The sequence below is a fragment of the Dromaius novaehollandiae genome, chromosome 3, assembly GCF_036370855.1.
Source record: "Dromaius novaehollandiae isolate bDroNov1 chromosome 3, bDroNov1.hap1, whole genome shotgun sequence".
Taxonomy (NCBI): domain Eukaryota; kingdom Metazoa; phylum Chordata; class Aves; order Casuariiformes; family Dromaiidae; genus Dromaius; species Dromaius novaehollandiae.
This window is the reverse complement of record NC_088100.1, coordinates 21,500,033-21,517,961: the sequence shown is the minus strand read 5'-3', so window position 1 is coordinate 21,517,961 and position 17,929 is coordinate 21,500,033. Positions and strand designations below refer to the sequence as shown.

The 17,929-nt window shown below is 37.1% G+C and overlaps 1 protein-coding gene across 1 annotated transcript in view; it reads left to right on the top strand.

The window, feature by feature from the left end:
* Positions 1–17,929, top strand: part of SNTG2 (syntrophin gamma 2) — a 174,858-nt gene that overhangs the window by 69,103 nt on the left and 87,826 nt on the right. The window contains exon 8 of the mRNA XM_064508091.1: positions 7,490–7,581. Within this exon, the coding sequence (XP_064364161.1) occupies positions 7,490–7,581 (92 nt within the window). The remainder of the gene's footprint in view (positions 1–7,489; positions 7,582–17,929) is intronic.

The following is a 17,929-nucleotide window of genomic DNA, read 5'->3' as shown; positions in this document are numbered from 1 at the left end:
GACCTGCCACCTTCACCAGAGCACATGCAGGCTGAGGAATATTGATGTCTCCTTGGCTGAGCCCAGATACACCATGAAAGAGAAAAGAGTCACTTGACTTCTGCTTTGCATTTCACAGCAGGAGGCTGTACACCCATTCCTAACTGGTAGGCTCAGATCATGACACTCCTTCCAAGCAATTAACAGGGAGACCAGATTGTCTTAAATCTGCAGGTGACCAAATGTGGGTGCAAAACTGCTGTAGGTAGATCAACACTCCACATTTGAAGTAGGAATTTTCACCTTACAAAAACCATCATTCTATTTTAAAGGGCCTGCTTCAGGGCCTGCAGCTAGCTAGCACTATTTGGAATCTAGCCCTTGTTACTGTTGTTCAAGGAAGAGCTGTTTGAAACAGGAAGACTACTTTAACTGTGGTGTTGTATGCATATACATCATCCGTCCTTCTGTGGTTACAGGGAATGTCGCTGATGCAATTTCAATCAAAATCCTGGTAGCATGAACATGTAGAATACCAGTCTATTCTTGGGCATGTCAGTGACATTGGGATTCAAAGATCAGACGAAATTTCCATAGCAAGCAAACCTGCTGTCTTGCTTTTGGCTACAGCCAGAGTACAGGTGTCATGAAAACAAGATAGAATTTTCATAGAGACGGTATTCAGACTGAAGTTGGAACTCAGTCTCTAATTTGGTAATATATACATCTACATGAAGAGTTCATTTACATTGGAACACTCTCAGTTTGGGTGTAAAGTCCTACTTTGCCAGTCTCCACACTATTTTTTGATGCGGGCTATGTCCTAAGTGTTCTTTCTGAGAAAGCCCAGGTATGGAGGGTGTAGAGTGCTAGGCTGGTGCACACATTTTGTTAATGCAGTACAGCTGTTCCACTATGGATTTTCTGAACACCATGGGCTCATCATTCTGGTTCAATTACAGTCCTCACAAGAGGTCATGCATGGGTTTGCAGCCTGTTGTTCTTCCTCACTATCTCATATGTCTTTCTATATACATATATCACCCTCATCTGAACAACAAAGAAAAAGTTCTTTCTGCTGGACTGTCTTGTTTCTGTTGCTGCACCAATGTTGTGCTGCAAGGAGGACCATCAGGCATTGCATAACAGTATAGGAGGGTGAAGGGAAAAAGGGACAAGAGAGCTGTAGTGCATATGTGTGATGGGTAGTAAGGGGGTTGCTACTCCACTCTCTTTGGCAAATTTTCCTGTCAGTAGCATAGTGCTGTTTTAAACATGCTGTCACAGACTATCAAGAAACACAACAGAGAAGCAATACTTAACTGAAAGAAACTGAGAGAGACATGTTGGATACAAAATGCTAATTTGGGGTGTTTATCGGACCTGCCTCTCTTACAGCAAGCATGAAGAAATCTTTGGCAAGCATTATACTATCCTACCCACTCCAGTGCATGATCCCGTGCCCGGAGTCCTATACTACAGGCTCAACAAAAGGACTCTTTCAATATGATCAGGCAGCTGAGCAACTGAAGAAATGACCCTCCTTTTGAACTAGACATGGACATCAGCACAGAGCTCACCTGCTTGTCTCTGGGATGGTCTGTGCAGCCATCCAGTATAGGCTGAAACCAAACTCAATGAACAAGATGATCTTTGGACTTGATACAAGTACTCATTTTAGTGGTGGTTGGGAAGAAACTAAAGTCTCAGAGAATCATGGAAAATAGATTGCTTTAGGGGTACACACTGACATTACAGAGATGAGCAGAAGTGGGACAAAGCACCCAGTGTTGGGAAGAATTTTCAGAAGCTTGTGCACAAAGGGGAATTCCAGTCATGAAGCATCAGTGACACGTATAACAGGCTAATTAACAATTATACTAAGCAATAAAGTACATCCCAACTCACACTGCTTGCAAGATTGAAGTGTATACATGCATAACTGAAGTATCTTGGCCTTTCCTGGCATCCCAGAAGACTCAGGCATATAGTCCCCTACCTCCAAGCATTCAATCAGACTAGCTGCTGCATTGGCAGTTTTAGTACTGTGGTGTTTTCCTTTTGAATGCAATCATATTGTCTCTTCCCATTAACCGGTGTTATTACTGTAATATTTCTTGTAAGTACATCCTCATGAATAACATTTGCCTCCCCTGATTATTTTTCAGAGTTCTTCCTTCCCTACACTATCTCATGCAGTGGGCTAGCAAAGGCACAAGATGTCACAACAGGGAAATATCTGCCTACACTTCTCAACACTTTTGTCTGGTTGCTTCCCCGTTTCATGGGTAATGAACAATAATATAGGATTTGGCATGGGCTTAGGCAAGGGTATTGACTAATTGGCACTTAAGAATGAGACAAGGACTGCTTGTTTCTTCATTTGGGTAGGTCCTACCCCATGGTGATATGCCAGTATTGGTAGAGATCTCTGTCTCTTTCACAGCTGCCTGGAACTTCTGGACCATACTAGAGTGTTCTGATTGTCCATAATAGCATGGTGTCAGCAAATATTCTTTGGCACAGGAATTTGATCAGCAATATTGTTAAAATATCAGAGGATACTTGGCATAGCTTGGCCCAAACCAAATATTTCTTTCTGAAACAACTACCAGGCCTGGATCAGAAGTTAACATGGGCCAGCCACCCTGTTTTGGAGGTTAAGAGAAATACATATGGCCAGACAATGCTAGTTGGTTTCAGTGCCAAAGAACAGGCACTGACACTATTTTCCTTACTAGTTTAGCTGTGCCCGCTGAATTCACTTTATGCATCCACATATAAAGTTGCAAACTTTGTGCTGTAAGTAGCACTGGGTGTTTGGCAGATTGGGTCTGGCTACCAATATATTGTGTACCTCTAAACAGAAGTAGAGATTGATGAATTTGCTGTCTTTGTCTCTACAGAAACAGCTGCCTCACCTTCTCATGGGTTGCCTCAAAACTCTCACCGTGAATCCTCCAACAGCAGACTGCTTATGCTATTGAGATCATGTTCCTCGAGCACAGATAGATGAGGAAAGATCCCTCATCTATCATGCCCCAGCATAATTTTGTAGGACTGGAAGGTGCGAGGGTGCTAACAGTGCTATCTTCACGGGGAACAGCGGTAGCAGCTGGACCTACTCCAGCAGAAACCATCAGGAAGAGCTAGTCCAGCCTGTGAAATGATTCACAGAAGATAAAGCAGTAGCTGAATCAGTAAGTCTTTGGTCTGAGACCCCAAATGCCCTTCCATATGGCTCCAGCCTTGGGGGAGGAGTGAAGGGAACAGGACTAGGTGCTTCTAGATGCTAGGGCTGATGGTAGCACAATCTACCCCTCCCTGGATCCACAATAGTTGGTTTGTAGGAATGTAGCCATGGCACCTACTAATATAAATTAGGACAAGAAGACCTTGATTCTTGTGGGAAGAGGGTTGGGGTTTTTTTTCCTTAATAAAATTAAGAAGATATGGGAAAGTAGGACAGTTAATTTTCTCTTGTTGACTGGGTGCCCTTTTTTTGGTTTTGAATTTGGAAATAAAATGCTGGTAAGAACTGAAGCTATGTCTTTTGCCTTTCCATGGATTCCAGGAGCTCCTGATCTGTTAGCTTCTCCAAGATGTACAGCTATGTGCCCTGGTGGTCACCCTACGCTGAGGCAGGGCACCAGGGTTCAGAATCTTCTGCAGGATAATAAATTAGGCCAACTAAGGAGTGGTGGGCTGTGGAGGGAAACCTCTACCAGACAGGTTTTGTGATGTTGAAGGGGAAACTTGATTCGTAGCATCAATAACTGTCTGCTTATTGGGTTGCCTTGCTCCATGACTACGATGATTCCTCATCCCATAGCCTGTGGTTTGCTCTAAGGTCACTGCGGGCGAGCCAGAGGACAGATCTGTGTTCCTGAAACAAAAGGGAGGAATTTCCCTTTTTGGGACTGGGTCAGGAAGTTGTTAGTGGATTAGTTATTGGAATTCTTTACTGTAGATGGTACTGAGTTCATTACCCATTCCAGAGTTGAATAGAGCATTAAGGGCCTTGTAGGGCCCTCTTAGATAGGGTTCACTGCTAGGGTTCACTGATAAGATTCATGAGAGCATTTTATTGTCAATCAGACTCTTAAGAAATTTCTCTTTCTGATAGTTAGGCAAAATTACCAGAATATTCTGATGTTGCAAGGCTTGTAGTGTAATTAAAAAATACTAGAAGATTTTCCTTCAGTTTTATTTTGTGGTTTGACTGGAATGGTCTTCTTTCAGTTTTATCTATTGGAGGTTGTCTATAACATAATTAGCAAGTCAGATATATGAGATTTGTTAATACAAGAGATCCCCAGTATAATACAGCAATTTTGATGATAAGACAAACTGTAGTATTATAAAGAATAAAACCTTGCTGACTACATGGTTCTGCTAGCCTGTTTTACTTGTTTTGTTGTTGTTTTTTGCTTAGATGTTTAGTGTAATTCACTGACTGAAATAAACAGCTGTCTGTTGATGGCACTCTGGTGACCTTCTAGGTCTATAAAGTTTCAGATTTTTAAACTTAAAAATATAATCCAGGTCATATTAAAATAAAAAGTAGAATGCCTAACTTTTTAAGTTGAAAAATCTCAGTGATTCAATCAGAAAGAATAGAAATGAAAAAGATTTATTAACAACTCCCACCTGTACAACTGCAAATGAGTTTTTGCTTTCAGATTTAGTTTCACCTAACTCAGTGATTTCCTGAGTTACCACTAACTTTGCAAAGTCCCCTGTGACCCTTTCCCTCACCTCTGAGTTCTGGTTCTCTGCCTCCTGGTACCCTCAGGAGTGCCCTGGTTTCTTTTCATGAACTGCAAACTCCTGTATTGTTGCTAGATCTCTTTCTCTGACTCCTTCTCACCTTGCAGGCCAAGTTTCTTTCTCTGAGTATACTCAGCTGTTGCTCAAGCAAAGATCAGTCTTCTCCTCAACCAGAGAATCCTTCCTAACCCAGCTTTCTTAAAAGAATAAAAAATGGCACAACTGAGAATAAACACATTAAACAGATACAGCCTGTCATGCCCTGCATTCACGTTTCTCATAGGTTGGATGTCTAACTACAATTTGGATGGGGTAAGATGAGAGCTAGGTAATGAAAGGATGCTGAAAACCTCCAGCGTACCAAATACATAGTATCTGGCATGAGTATCCATCAGGATATTGTACGGTAGTGATGGAAAGGGGAGTTACCTATAGAACATGTTTTATTTTACATATATACTTTGTTTAGATAGTCTTTCTTGAAATACTGTTCCAGAGTTAGACTGGTACCTACCCTGTTAGATTTGGAGTCTCATCTACTTGGGCAAAGACTATAGTAGCAGATAGTGGAAGTTTTACTTCATGTTAGTATATTGTGTGTTGTGTATTTACTGCCTTTTTGGGTTTTGTTTTGTTCTGAGAGCAGGGAAAAAAGACTACTTGTTTGCTTTTGGGCTGCCATGCAGGGAGGCAGGTGGAGCTGCTTGGGAGATCAGAGAACAGCACCTTCCATGAAAGCATTTGAGCATACACAGGGGCAGTTTCTAAAATGCTGAATGCGGCCATGAGTGAATAGTCCATGAGTATGTGAGGCACAATAAGCAGGGAGCATACTAAAAGACTTGTGAACTTGATTGTAAGTCAAGTCTGGGAAGTGACAGAGACTGAGAGAGGCTATGTAGAGTTTGTTGTGACACAGTCACACTGTGACAGTGTCAGTCAGCTGCTGAACTGGAAAGCAAATCTGTAAGGACACTGTAGTAGGAGGGAAATTTGTTATTTCACCTTTTATTCTAGGTTTTACCATGCAGCAGATGTCAGTTTTCTCCATTTAAAAAAATAATTTATTGTAATGTAATGTTTTGTATTGTAGTAAAACCTGGATTTAGAGATTTGGAAGTCTCTTTGGAATTCATGTATTTGATATGTTCAGTTAACAGAAGAGATGGGATAGTTCCATTTTAAGAATCTGACTGACTCATGGACTACTTATGTGGTCCCCAAATAGCAGACTCTTCAGTGGAGAATTTAATGGCAACTATTTTATTTAAATGTTTTTATAAAGAATGTAGAAATTATTTCCAGCAAGTTATAATCATCTACTAGTCCAAACATAGATTTTTGTGTTCGCATACATGAAACTATCCATAAAATGTTATAGTTAGTTACTACAGTTGGTGCTTGGGTTAAATATATATAAGCAAACTGTGTCTATGCTGTCTAAATATCTAAATGCTTTATAAAATAAATGTGAAAGATTAATTAAATGAACAACAATCAGCCAGCTTCCATGGCCATCAGAAATATAAAGACATTATAAATGCCTCTTGCTGATATCATTTAAAGGCATACAGAAATGACTGCAAATGAAAACCTGCTGAAACTTCCGAACTCAGGGTATTGCTTTGAGACCTCAGCACTGAACTGACAGAGATTTGTTATGGAGAAAATGAGCTTTTGCTGAACTAACTTCCATTTTGCTAAATCCTTCAGATATGTGGAATATAAACCTAGGAAAATATATGGCCAAGAATGACTTTTTGACTTTCTTGATGTTAGACTTGAAAAACCTATTAATGTGAAATGATTTACAGGCAATTTCAGGTGACTTCTTCAGACAGAAAAAAGAGTTTTCGGTGATGATGAATATAATGCTGTGAAATTGATTTTATGTACTTTATTGATAAGATCAAGTCCTGTCTGACAGTAATTGTATGAAGTACATTATTGGAGCTATATGTTAAGATACATTTAAGAAAATTGTACAATGATGTGACTTTGTGCTGGTTCCATTATAAAAATAGGTTATTACATACAGATGCATTAAGCTAACCTGGAGTCACATTAACCATTAAAGCAGGATCGTGATGCATAACTATTAAAGAAAGAGTTATCTCAGAGATAATTTTTGAGACTATAATGGTGCAATATTAACATTGCAAAATGACTCCTTGCTTTTAATCTTGCAGTTTCAAAAAGTACCTCATACTTGGCACTTGTAGCAAAAAGATGTATCCATTAATAAAGTGTGTGTATGTGTACAGTTAGTGCTTGCCTGAGAGGTTCTTATTAGCTTTGTCTATAAATACAGTCCACAGTTATACTGTAGGGTGAGAGTTTCAATAGTAAATAAGAAATGTATTCATTAAATTAATGGGATTTGTGTAACTAAATTACTTACTTGTTTTTAAATATATCATTCTCAGTGCAAAAAAGGCTTAGTCCTGCTAACAGTTAAGCATATTAGAAGTTCCTCTGAGCCCAGTCTCTATATAATGATGTCCAGCTGCTTTTATCTTTTTAGACATATGAAGTGTAGCATATGGTCAGACACATTTTATTGGCTGTCATTCTAAATGCAAGCAGTACTCTTTTGGTTTGGTGTTTTATATTGAAAGTTCTCATTGTGTTTTCCTTTCTCAGCTGAATTAGCTATTGTCTGCTGAAAAAATATATATGTATAGTATAATGTAATATAATATGTTAACATAAACAGTTTTCTTTCATGATCTGATTTCAGGTTCCCCTGGACCATCTAGTGATCACAGCAGTGGAGCTTCATCACCTCTCTTTGACAGTGGTTTACATTTAAATGGAAACTCGACTAACACGGTAAGCAAATTAGTAATAAAAACATGATGTAAGCTGTGTAAGTTCGCTTTCCATTCTGAGCTTCAGAATGTTAACATAGGACTATACTAAGGATTTGCATTTATTTATTTAATTTAAGGGCATAAAAGATTCTGAAGATTCTGAATTCACAAAGTAACCAACATGGGCTCTTGAATTACTAGGTTCTTATTCGGAAAAGCTAACTGTTACATGTTAACTTTTGACATATTTTATTGAATTTAATACAGCTAAAGATGCTGACTTACACATGGAATTCTGAAGAGAATGTAAATTGAATTACTGAAACATTCATAACAGGAAAGAAAGCGAGAAAAAGGGAAAGAAATGAAATGAGAAAGCAGACTTAGGGGAAAAAAATCGGTTCTTTAATATGGAAGATAACAGTTCTTTTCTCATCAGCAAACAGCTATGATTGAAGCATACGTAATATCATGAGGGTTTTTGTTTTCCCTTTTTGAAGTAAAAAGACCATCTGGCAAAGCCAAAGATAGGTTGTCTTAGTAGGTGGACATGTTGCTATCTTTTTAAAATTAAGATGGAAGATGGAAATAGCAGCTGTACAAGGAGAGACCTTCATGGTGACAACTCCTTTAGCTCCTAACTAATTGCAACTGTGGTCTTTTCACTTCGATACTACATTTTACAGAAAGTATATCCAGAGAATGGACTGCAGGCTGCTGCTTCTATTTTTCCTTTTTTTTTTTTTTATTTGACTCAACAAAAGATATCAGTGTCTGCTCCCTGCCGTAGACTTCTCCCACAACTTTGCACTTTTCTGAGCATTGTCTCTCTAAACTAATCCTTAAGGCTGGTTTTCATCTGATCGAAATTCTGAGATTCATCTATGCTGTGATACCTGTAACTTAGGGCCCAGGGTCCAAACTGAGTCTAGGTTCAGAAAGTTTCATGATTATTTGTTTGCAGTTAATTATTTCCTTTCGGTTGTGTTATTGTCTTACCAAGGAACCCCACTCAGTCATCAGGGTCCATCACTCTGCAGTGCCTGAAGAATGCCTGTGTACCAGGTGCTCTGCAAGCAATCCATTTTGCAAAGAGCATATGTTATAAGAAGAGGGCTATGGTCAGAGGATTGCATGTGATTACATTAGCATGTTTTAGTAAATTAATGCCTTTTAAGTACCAACATGAGTGTTCCATAATAACTTACAAAAATTATTATGACTGTACTTTGGGAATTACACATTTTGAATTCTACACATTATAAAAGTATAAATAAGTGGCTGGAGATACTTAAATTTGTAAAAGATTAATTTAGAGTTGCAGTTTACAAGGTAGCACACAAAAGACTGAGTAAGCTTGAAATACAGGCAGAAAAACAAAAAGCAAAGAAAGGAGAATACTTAGGAACGAATTTGTTTTTATACAGAACTTACTCTCTTTTTCTGAAGTTTGACATAAACTCACATGGGAAGCTATGCCTAAGCACCAGACACTATGGCCTAGAAGTGAAATAAAGCAAAACAGTCTATATTTTATCTAGCCAACTACTGTGGATACAGGAAGGGGTAGCTTGTGCTACCATCAGCTCTAGCATCTAGAAGCACCTAGTCCTTAGTGCTAAAGGAGGAGCTGGCCTCAAGGCCGGTGATTACAGGTCATGTACCTCAATGATTATAACTACAAAACAATGGGGAAAATACAATATGGATATTTTTCTTGCTGTCCAGATGCCCTAGATTTCCAGGCCAGCCCACTCAAGAGAAAGAAGAAGTCTGAAATAACTTTTAATAAAGACATACAATGAAGGTACAATAAAAATACCATTGAATTATTATTATTCAGTAGGATAGTTGACAGGCACATGGGGAGAATGTGGTCATTTTTCATTTGTTTGAAAATCCAGCTTCCTCGAGATAAGGTAAATGGTCTAAAAGTGGTATTCTGATAAGTGAACTGAGACCAAAGTAGACCATGATTTTCTGTGTGTTCATGTAATTTAAGAATGCTAATTAAATTTTTATAAAATGTATGATGATTTTGGTTGGTTAGATGAAACTAAATAAGCATTTAGGATTTTCTAAATTGCTTTAAAATCTTTTTTCCTTAGTTACTTTGTTTCATCTATTAAATTAAAATGTTTTGCATTAAGAAAGACATTGTCTACTTCATCACCTGCTACAGCTTATAAAAAATTAAAAATACAAATGCCCAGCTGATGGGACCTGTAAGATGCTAATTGTTTAATTTGCTATGTAAGATCCTGTTTTCAGAGAGAGATAAAGGTATGGCTCAGTCAAGCCCGTAAAAGGCAAAAAAGGAAAAGGCTCCAAGAAAGGGGATGGACACCCCCATACAGAGAGTAAAAGCTATGCTGACGGATACTTTTAGTAAGTGATCGGGCTATTGAGTTGAGATCCAGTTGCTGCCCTACATCTAAAAGCTTCAATGGTTTTATTTTTTGATTGCTTATATGGCATCTTCCAATTCAGTATGAACACACTATTTATCATTCTGAAGTTTTATTTTATTCTCCATTTTTACCATCCTGTAGCTCACTTTGGAGAAGTTTCAAGATTTCAGATCAATACTTTTTCTATTAGAATGGTTTAGCATGTGATGCCAGTAGACTCAGCCATTCCTTGATCTGAAAGTCCATGATTTTCTCACTGAGAATGAAAGCATTATAGGTATAGATCTTGAAGCTTTAAATTGACTTTCAATTTACACTGCATCATTTAGTAATGTATGTGTATAAAATGTAACAAATACAAAGAATAGTTCCCTTACTTAGAAGGACAGTGCTGGTTCCTGTCATGAAAGTAGTCATCAATATCTGCTGAACAGAAAAGAAAAGTGTTACAATAGATGAGCATAGCTAGGTACACTTAAATATTTTGGACTGCTGCTGGGCTGTGGACCTATATGAAATGAGATAAATACACTGCAAATAAATGCACTCCTTTTACTTCATGAATAAATTTGAAATGGCTGTCTCTTTTCTGCATACAGGGAAAAATAATCTTGAATTTTCTGTTCTGATTACACCTTTCAGGAATAGTAGCAGTAGAAAAACAGGCTGGAAAAAGACAATTAATTAATGCCTTCTTACTCTACTAATATAGAATTGTATATGAAATTATTTTGATACTGAGTAAGAAAATTGTTTAGTTTAGATTTAGTTGTTCAAAAACACTGTATGTCTCTAATTCGGATTAGAGTTGATTGTTGATTAGGACTTTCACTGTGACATTATTGAAATGAGTAAATCGTATCTTTAAAAGTCTTATCTTTTAGTTGCATTGATCCCCATAGTCAATTCTGTTAATTCTTTCACCAGACATATTTCTTCTGGTGTTGAAACTGATGGTTGTTTGTCATTTCTTCTGCACAGAAATTAAACACTTTTTAATTTACCATTGAAGTTTAATTCAAATACGTTTTATGATTTTTTTTTAAACTTAGAGCCTTAGCAACGTCTGGTGAATGGAAATACGGAATTGCAAAGGTCTTATTAGCTGCTAAATAAGTAAACACTGAGCAATATTTATTATTTTATGATATCTAATACTAGTAGAAAAAAATCAGTTAAAACTCTGAAAATTGATCCAATGTTCACATACTGTCCAAGAGGAAGGTTTACATTTTTTAAGTAGGACTGGCCTTGTTCTGTTCCCATTGGAAAAGAAATCAGACCAAGAAAGGTCAGATGAAAGGTTCTGGCTTTGTGTAGTCTTTGTTGAGACTTCTAGCCATAAGCATAACAAAAAAGTGCAGCAGTAAAACTATGGAACTAAAATGCCAAGCGGAAAACAATAACTTGAGTTGCATTTTGTAGCTATTCTGGTTTCATTTATTATTTCTACAAATTTTTCCCATAAACAGCTCTGTCTTGTTGTGAATAAGTTGTTTTCATATTTCTTACAATTTTATTTCATTTTACTTTTCATCAGTAGTACAAAGGAAATGGCTTAGAAGATAAATAAAGCTTAGTTTATTACTTAGGGTTTTTTTATCCTTTCTCATATAACTGGGCTTATTTTCTTTACCCTTGTATTGTCTGCAGAATTGTCTGCAATAGCTGAAGTTTGGATATACTCACATTTATAGTATAATTTCATATTAATCTCAACATTTTTTTCTTTACTGTTCTATTCCTTATATACCTACAACATCATGTTTTGATTTCTGAGTGCAGTTATAATTTGAGAAGCGGCACAATTACTTTCTGCTTTTTGTGCTGAAATTAAATATAAATTACTCTGTCTCCCCATGACCGTCCCCATCTCCCCCCTTCCTCCCCCCCCATAGAATATATCTAGAAAGGCATTCCAGGCAAGGTCATTGAGGTTAGTCAGGAACCAATTACATACTAGCCTGAGGGAAACAAATTGAAGAAAAAGGTGCAAGATTCTGTCAAATAGTCCATATCTATTCTCAAAAAATATCTTAGGCTTTTACTTTACTGAGTCATTAAAAAAAATAATGTAATAGTACCTGGCAGCACAAATATAATGAAATATTCATTAATATTTCCATTGTAAATCACTTCTGGAGAAATTCATATAATTGAAAGGTTTTAGTGTGTGTCTCACTAGTAGCAGAAATACTAATCCAACTGATTTAAATGCATAGCTACTGCAGTGAACAGGGCAGCGTAAGCCACTAACACATACTGATATACAGACTGTCATGTAAACACCGCATATAGGTGTTCAGTGTCTGCAAGAGCAACCATTAAATTAAAAAAACATTAAAAGTCTGTGAGAGCAGCCATTAAATTTCAAAAGCATACAGGTGAGATAGCCTTAGAATCAAATCAAAAGGTTTTTTTCTGTGACAGAAAGAGAGGGGGCAATATCTTGTTTCACATGCTGTTTCACATTCTTCCAATTTAATTAAACAATGTCTGCCGATTAAAATAATGTAGAATAGAGCTGTGTAATTAAAAGTTGCTGCTTTCACTGAATTTTAAAGACCTCAAATTACTTTTCCAAATTGTTATTTCATCTGGAAGACCTTGTTTCCTGTATAGAAGCCTTTATCTACTAAATGATTTGGTGATGCATGCTTTACCACATAATTACTATCGTTTTAAAGCTGTCACAGAATTGTGCACTTGCATCTGAGCATTCCATTAAAAATAAATAAACACCAACCCTCTGCTGAATTGATGCTGCATCAAAGGAATGCATAGGTATTTTGATATCATCATTAAATGAATTTTGAGACTAGTCTAACACTCTAATTGACTCCTGTTTACAGCAGCTATCTCAAAAGTGTGTTTCATTAGCTGGGCATCACAAGAGTTTCAAGTCATGTCCCTGCTCCTCGTTGAACATTTGTAATTTTGCTGTTCCATGATTAATGTAAGCTAATGTAAGACTCCGCTACTGCTAGATGGAACAGTCTTAATTTCTTCTCCGACTTGTCCCCAGCCTCTGCTTCCTCTCTCTCCCAAGAATCAGTAATGTTCAGCCATACATTGATCAGATCAGTTCACTGTTCCACTGGAAACTAATCCTACCTATATATATGGGTATACATATGCACATATATATGTATATACACGTATTTCAGTCACTGACCTGACTGAGAGCTGAAGAGAGAGAGTTCATTCAATTCATTGTGAGTTGTGTGGTTGCTGGTGCTGTTGCAAGAAATGTAACAAGGAAACATGCCTGAGACAAAGACCAGAAGGTTAGAATAACTGCCATCAGCACCAGCATGATTTTATATCAGCTTAAGCTGATCATGGCACTGCATGCTAAGGCCATAGCTTTGTGTACGTTTAAGTTTGCATTAGCCAGCAATAGTAGTGAAAGAAATTCTACCTTCCCCTAAACTAGTAATTCTCATCTATGCCTCCTGTGTACCTTTTCATGCGTCTGCAGTGAACTAGATTGGGGAATTGATCTAGGTTAAAACTAAGCTGGCAAAAACTTCTTCACGTAATTGTACAAATGGTGTTTGTGCAGAGGGTGGAAGTGCTGCATTGTTTTGGCAATGATGCTAGAATATGCAGGCCTTAGAAAGTGAAAATTACATGAAATTATAGCCTCATTTAGAGTGGTGCAGCTTCACAGGGTGTTGGCTGGATCTGAGGCTTTTAGACTATACAGGATGAGTTTTCCAACTTCTCAAGTTCTGCCACTCCACTTCCAATTTTAGTTACCAGTCTACATTGAACAAACCCCTGAACACAATTTTACTAATCAGAACTAATGTATTTGAGCATATTCAAAGACTTGTACAATCTCATTGGAAATTATAAAATGCTAAAGCCCCTCCTCCAGATTAACTGTAAGACAAATCAGCCTACTTTGAAAAGCTTGTTACATTGAAAGCTTTCTTTTGAGTATGCTGTAATATATCTGGTAATGGAGGTTTGTAAAGATGTAAAGATGCAAGAAAGTTAAATTTACTACACTCAAAGTTTTACTAAATCCATCAAAAGTGATTGTCCAGTGTTTTCAGTTATAGCTTTAGAAAATGAAAGTATTGAACATAAGGGCACTTTTCGGCACTTCAGCCTCAGGGTTAAGTTTATAGTTTCAGTATAGTTTCAGTTTATAAATTTCAAATGTTGTATTATCAAATGTTGTATTAATGTCGCTAACATTTTCATATACATATTTTATAGAGAAAGATTTGTTTTTCTGTTCAGAACTTTTCAGTAATGCTTACTAAACAGTAAATAGCAAAAAAAATGCCTTAGAAGATAAATAATATCATCCTCATAACCTCTTATTTTATCCAGTGTCCACAGCAGGCAGTAATCTGGTATTAGTCATGCACTTCCATATGCATGTTCTTGATAGAAAAAACACTTTTACAGAACAAGTTCAAGAGTTTAATAATATGCTTTGAAAGATAAATTCTCTAAAACAAAAAATGGATGAATTCTGAATTATCGATAAAGATCTTACAGAAGGCAAGAGGAAATCACAAAAATTAGGCTGTAATTTTTCCTAGTGGGTATCCCACTTGATTCTTAATCATTTTCTTGTAGATAGTTTTACCTGTCAGTCTTCACCAAAACAATAACTTCATTGAAAGTTAAGTTTCAATATAAGAATTTAGCTGCCCATATGTATTTGATCCAAGTTTCCTTGAAAGTTGTAAGTGTATATCTTGCCAGTCTTTTGAAACCTGCAAACATGCAAGTTAGCAAGTAATTGCAAAAATCAAGGGATTTTGATAGAAGATTGAAATCTTACAGAACACAAGCCTTTTGTGAAATCATTTCCACCAGTTACATTAATAACTGGCCACATTATGTAAAACAAATCTTCTTACACATGATAAATTTTTAAACCCAACTTATTAAATTTTTAAATCTGTAATTTTATTTTTGAACATTGCTTTCATTGCTGATGTTTTGTTTTGTATTCCATTCAAATATTTACTGAGTAGTAAATGCTGGGTATATCCAAAAAGGCACATTTTGGGAAATCGGTTTATGCCTTTACCATCCTCAGTGGAGAAACATCATTGATAGGAGGAACAAACCAGTACCAGCCAAACACATTAGCAGGTTGAGAAGAAGTGATAAGGAACTCAGAGTACCCCCAAAAGAATCACATCTTCCTAGCTATTTCTTGCCCACATCCTTCCAGTAGGATTCTGCAACAGCAGCAGAAATTGCATCAAATATCTCCAGTTTGCCAGAGCCTATCAAAACAGGTGGAATATCTGGAAATGGAAGCATTCCAGAAAGTGGAAGTGAGGTTCCTAGAACCTTTTTTCAATTAAAATTTGCCACCAGAAGTAAGATTGCATTGCTTGGAATGAGAAAGCCTTGAATCCTTGACTTGTCCTATCATCTTTACTGTCATACACTGCAAGAGACCATTGAAAGCTCAGATATTGCTAAAAAAAAGGTTCTGCCCTCACTTTCTTTCTTAAAGGTGGTGACAGCAGAGCAAGGCATCATGGTAGTAAAGAAAGAAAGATAGCTTCTTTAAAGGGAACAAATACTTGATGCTAGTCAGTTTAGTCTTCTAAGAATAAACCCTACCAATAATTGTTGCCTCTGTTTTTTTGCCCAGTTGTGCTATGACAATGCTTGCAATAGATACCTTGCTATTCCAGGTATATTCCTTCATCTTCATCCACTATAAAGACTTTGCAAGACCTGCCTTCCTGCAAAACAGATTATATTTGCAGTATGAAGTAAAGAGCATATTTAAGTGCAAGCTTAAGCACGCTGAGTAGCATGACCCTGAGTATTTTCTGCTCCCAAAACTGGCTTAACTCAGCTTCAACCTGTCTGAAGCCTGTGTTTAAAGAAAGAGCTGTGTCAACCTAGAAAATCATGGTTTCAAGGGGCAGCCGTAAGAGAAATTGCAAATTAAATTACTAGGGAAGATTCAGAAATACTTTCCTCCAATAACATGATATTTCCCCTGTAGAGATTTAAAATCAGTGGCAGTTTAAAAAAAGCAAGGTAAAACAACCGATTGCCTACTCTCTGCAAATCGTATATCACAACAAGATGAAAAGTTGACAGCCACAGCCAGCTGCAATCCTATTTTCTCCCTTCCTATGTTCTGATAGTGGAAGGTTGATTATAGAGACATATCTAATTAAGGCTCCCACTTAACAGAGGATGTTTTATTCTACTTATGGAAAGACTTCTTGGTTGACCCATAATGAGTTGTTATAGAATATGTTTAAAAAAACAACAAAGCTCTCGTCTAAATTGTCCTTCATAGGTCAGTGATTGCTAATGGGATACAGAATCGTTCCCTCCTCCAGGTCAGCAGCTCACATCTGTCCCAGGTGGGTAGTGATTATGTGTCATTACAAACTGATTCTTGTTCAGTGTTCTGTCAAAAATGAGATTTTTCTGCTCAATCCATTTCCTAATGGACAGGTGTTACAAACAAATTGGCATTAATTGGCAACATTGTTGGTGGTCTCAGCAGAAAGTCAAAGGTGTGAAATGGACCAGAGGATAAAAGATGTGATTGCAAAGGTGATCCCTAAACAGCTGTTTTTTTTAGTGCTTTGGAAGGGTGATGTGGAGAGTTGCAACATGAGCAGCAGCTGTTTAGTAGACAGAAGGCTTGAAGGGCAGCCAGCTCAGCACACTGGACTTTGTCCTCAAAACATGCTCTTGACAAAATACAAGACCAGAGGAAATATATAGCGTTATTTCTATGGTATATTCTCTACACCTCCAGTGATTTCTGGCATAGGGACTTCCTGAGCCGGAGTTTGTATCTTTGCATTTAGCAGCCCTATTTGGATTTTGATTCCATATATTTGTATTTCTTGATCACATATAAACTTTTAGCACCTACAACTTTGTGGATGAAAGTTTCACAGCCTCACTCTATGTTATGTGGAGACATACATCCTTTTTTTGTTTTTACCCTGTTGCATTTTACCTCTATTTGATATCTCTGCTTCTTATATTAAAAGACTCAGTGAACTTGTTTCCTAGTCACTTTCTTTGCATTTTTTGTGGCTTTATAAATCTTTGCCATACACCCCCCTCAGCAATTTCTTTTCTAGTCTAATGAATCTTTGTTTACTTGCTCATTTTCATGGAAGCCATTCCATACATTTCAACATTTGTTTTTCCCACAAGAGCAAGATCTTTTTGCTGAGCAGTAATCACCTGTTCATATCCTACCACAGCATATGGAAAGTTAATGTTGTCTTTTCTCAAGTATTTGTTTACAATAATTTTGTCTGTCATTTTATCTCTTGACTGGAGAAATATTAAATATCATGAGATTCTTTATTTTCATTTTGATTTTCTTTTTATTGTTCTTCATTACTTGGTATGCTTAGTAAACTTGGTCAGTCCAGCATTCACCACCTTGTCCAGTTCATTCATCAATATGCATAGGTTGGGCCACAGTTGTCTGTGGGAGCCTGATAATGCCCCTCCACAGTGAAAAATGGTTATTAATTGCTGTGTTTTGTTTGCTATATTTTGCTATATTTTAGGTAATTATTTATCTGTATTTATCTTGCCTTATTTCATAGCAAATTCTAAGAATCTTTTGTGTGGGACAAATGGTTTTTGGAAATCCAAGTGTGCCTTACCAAGTGGTTCTCTCATATTAGTTGACTGCTTTGGACAACTTTGAAAGATCTGTGAGACGTGACCTCTGTTTGCAAAAGTTGTGTTGACTTGATTCTTCCCCAGTTTGTTATGTTTATCCATGTGTTCACTAATTTTGAAGGGATAAAATCAAAGGATGAGTGTCAAATTGAAGTGTAATAGGTTACAGGACAAGCTGAACAAAATGAAGTGTTGGTCCTATGACAGAGTTTACTTTTTGCGTGGTGGCCTATGGCCATGTGTATGCCCTCTTTTTCCCTTAAGAAGGAGGGGTCAGTCTCTACTCTG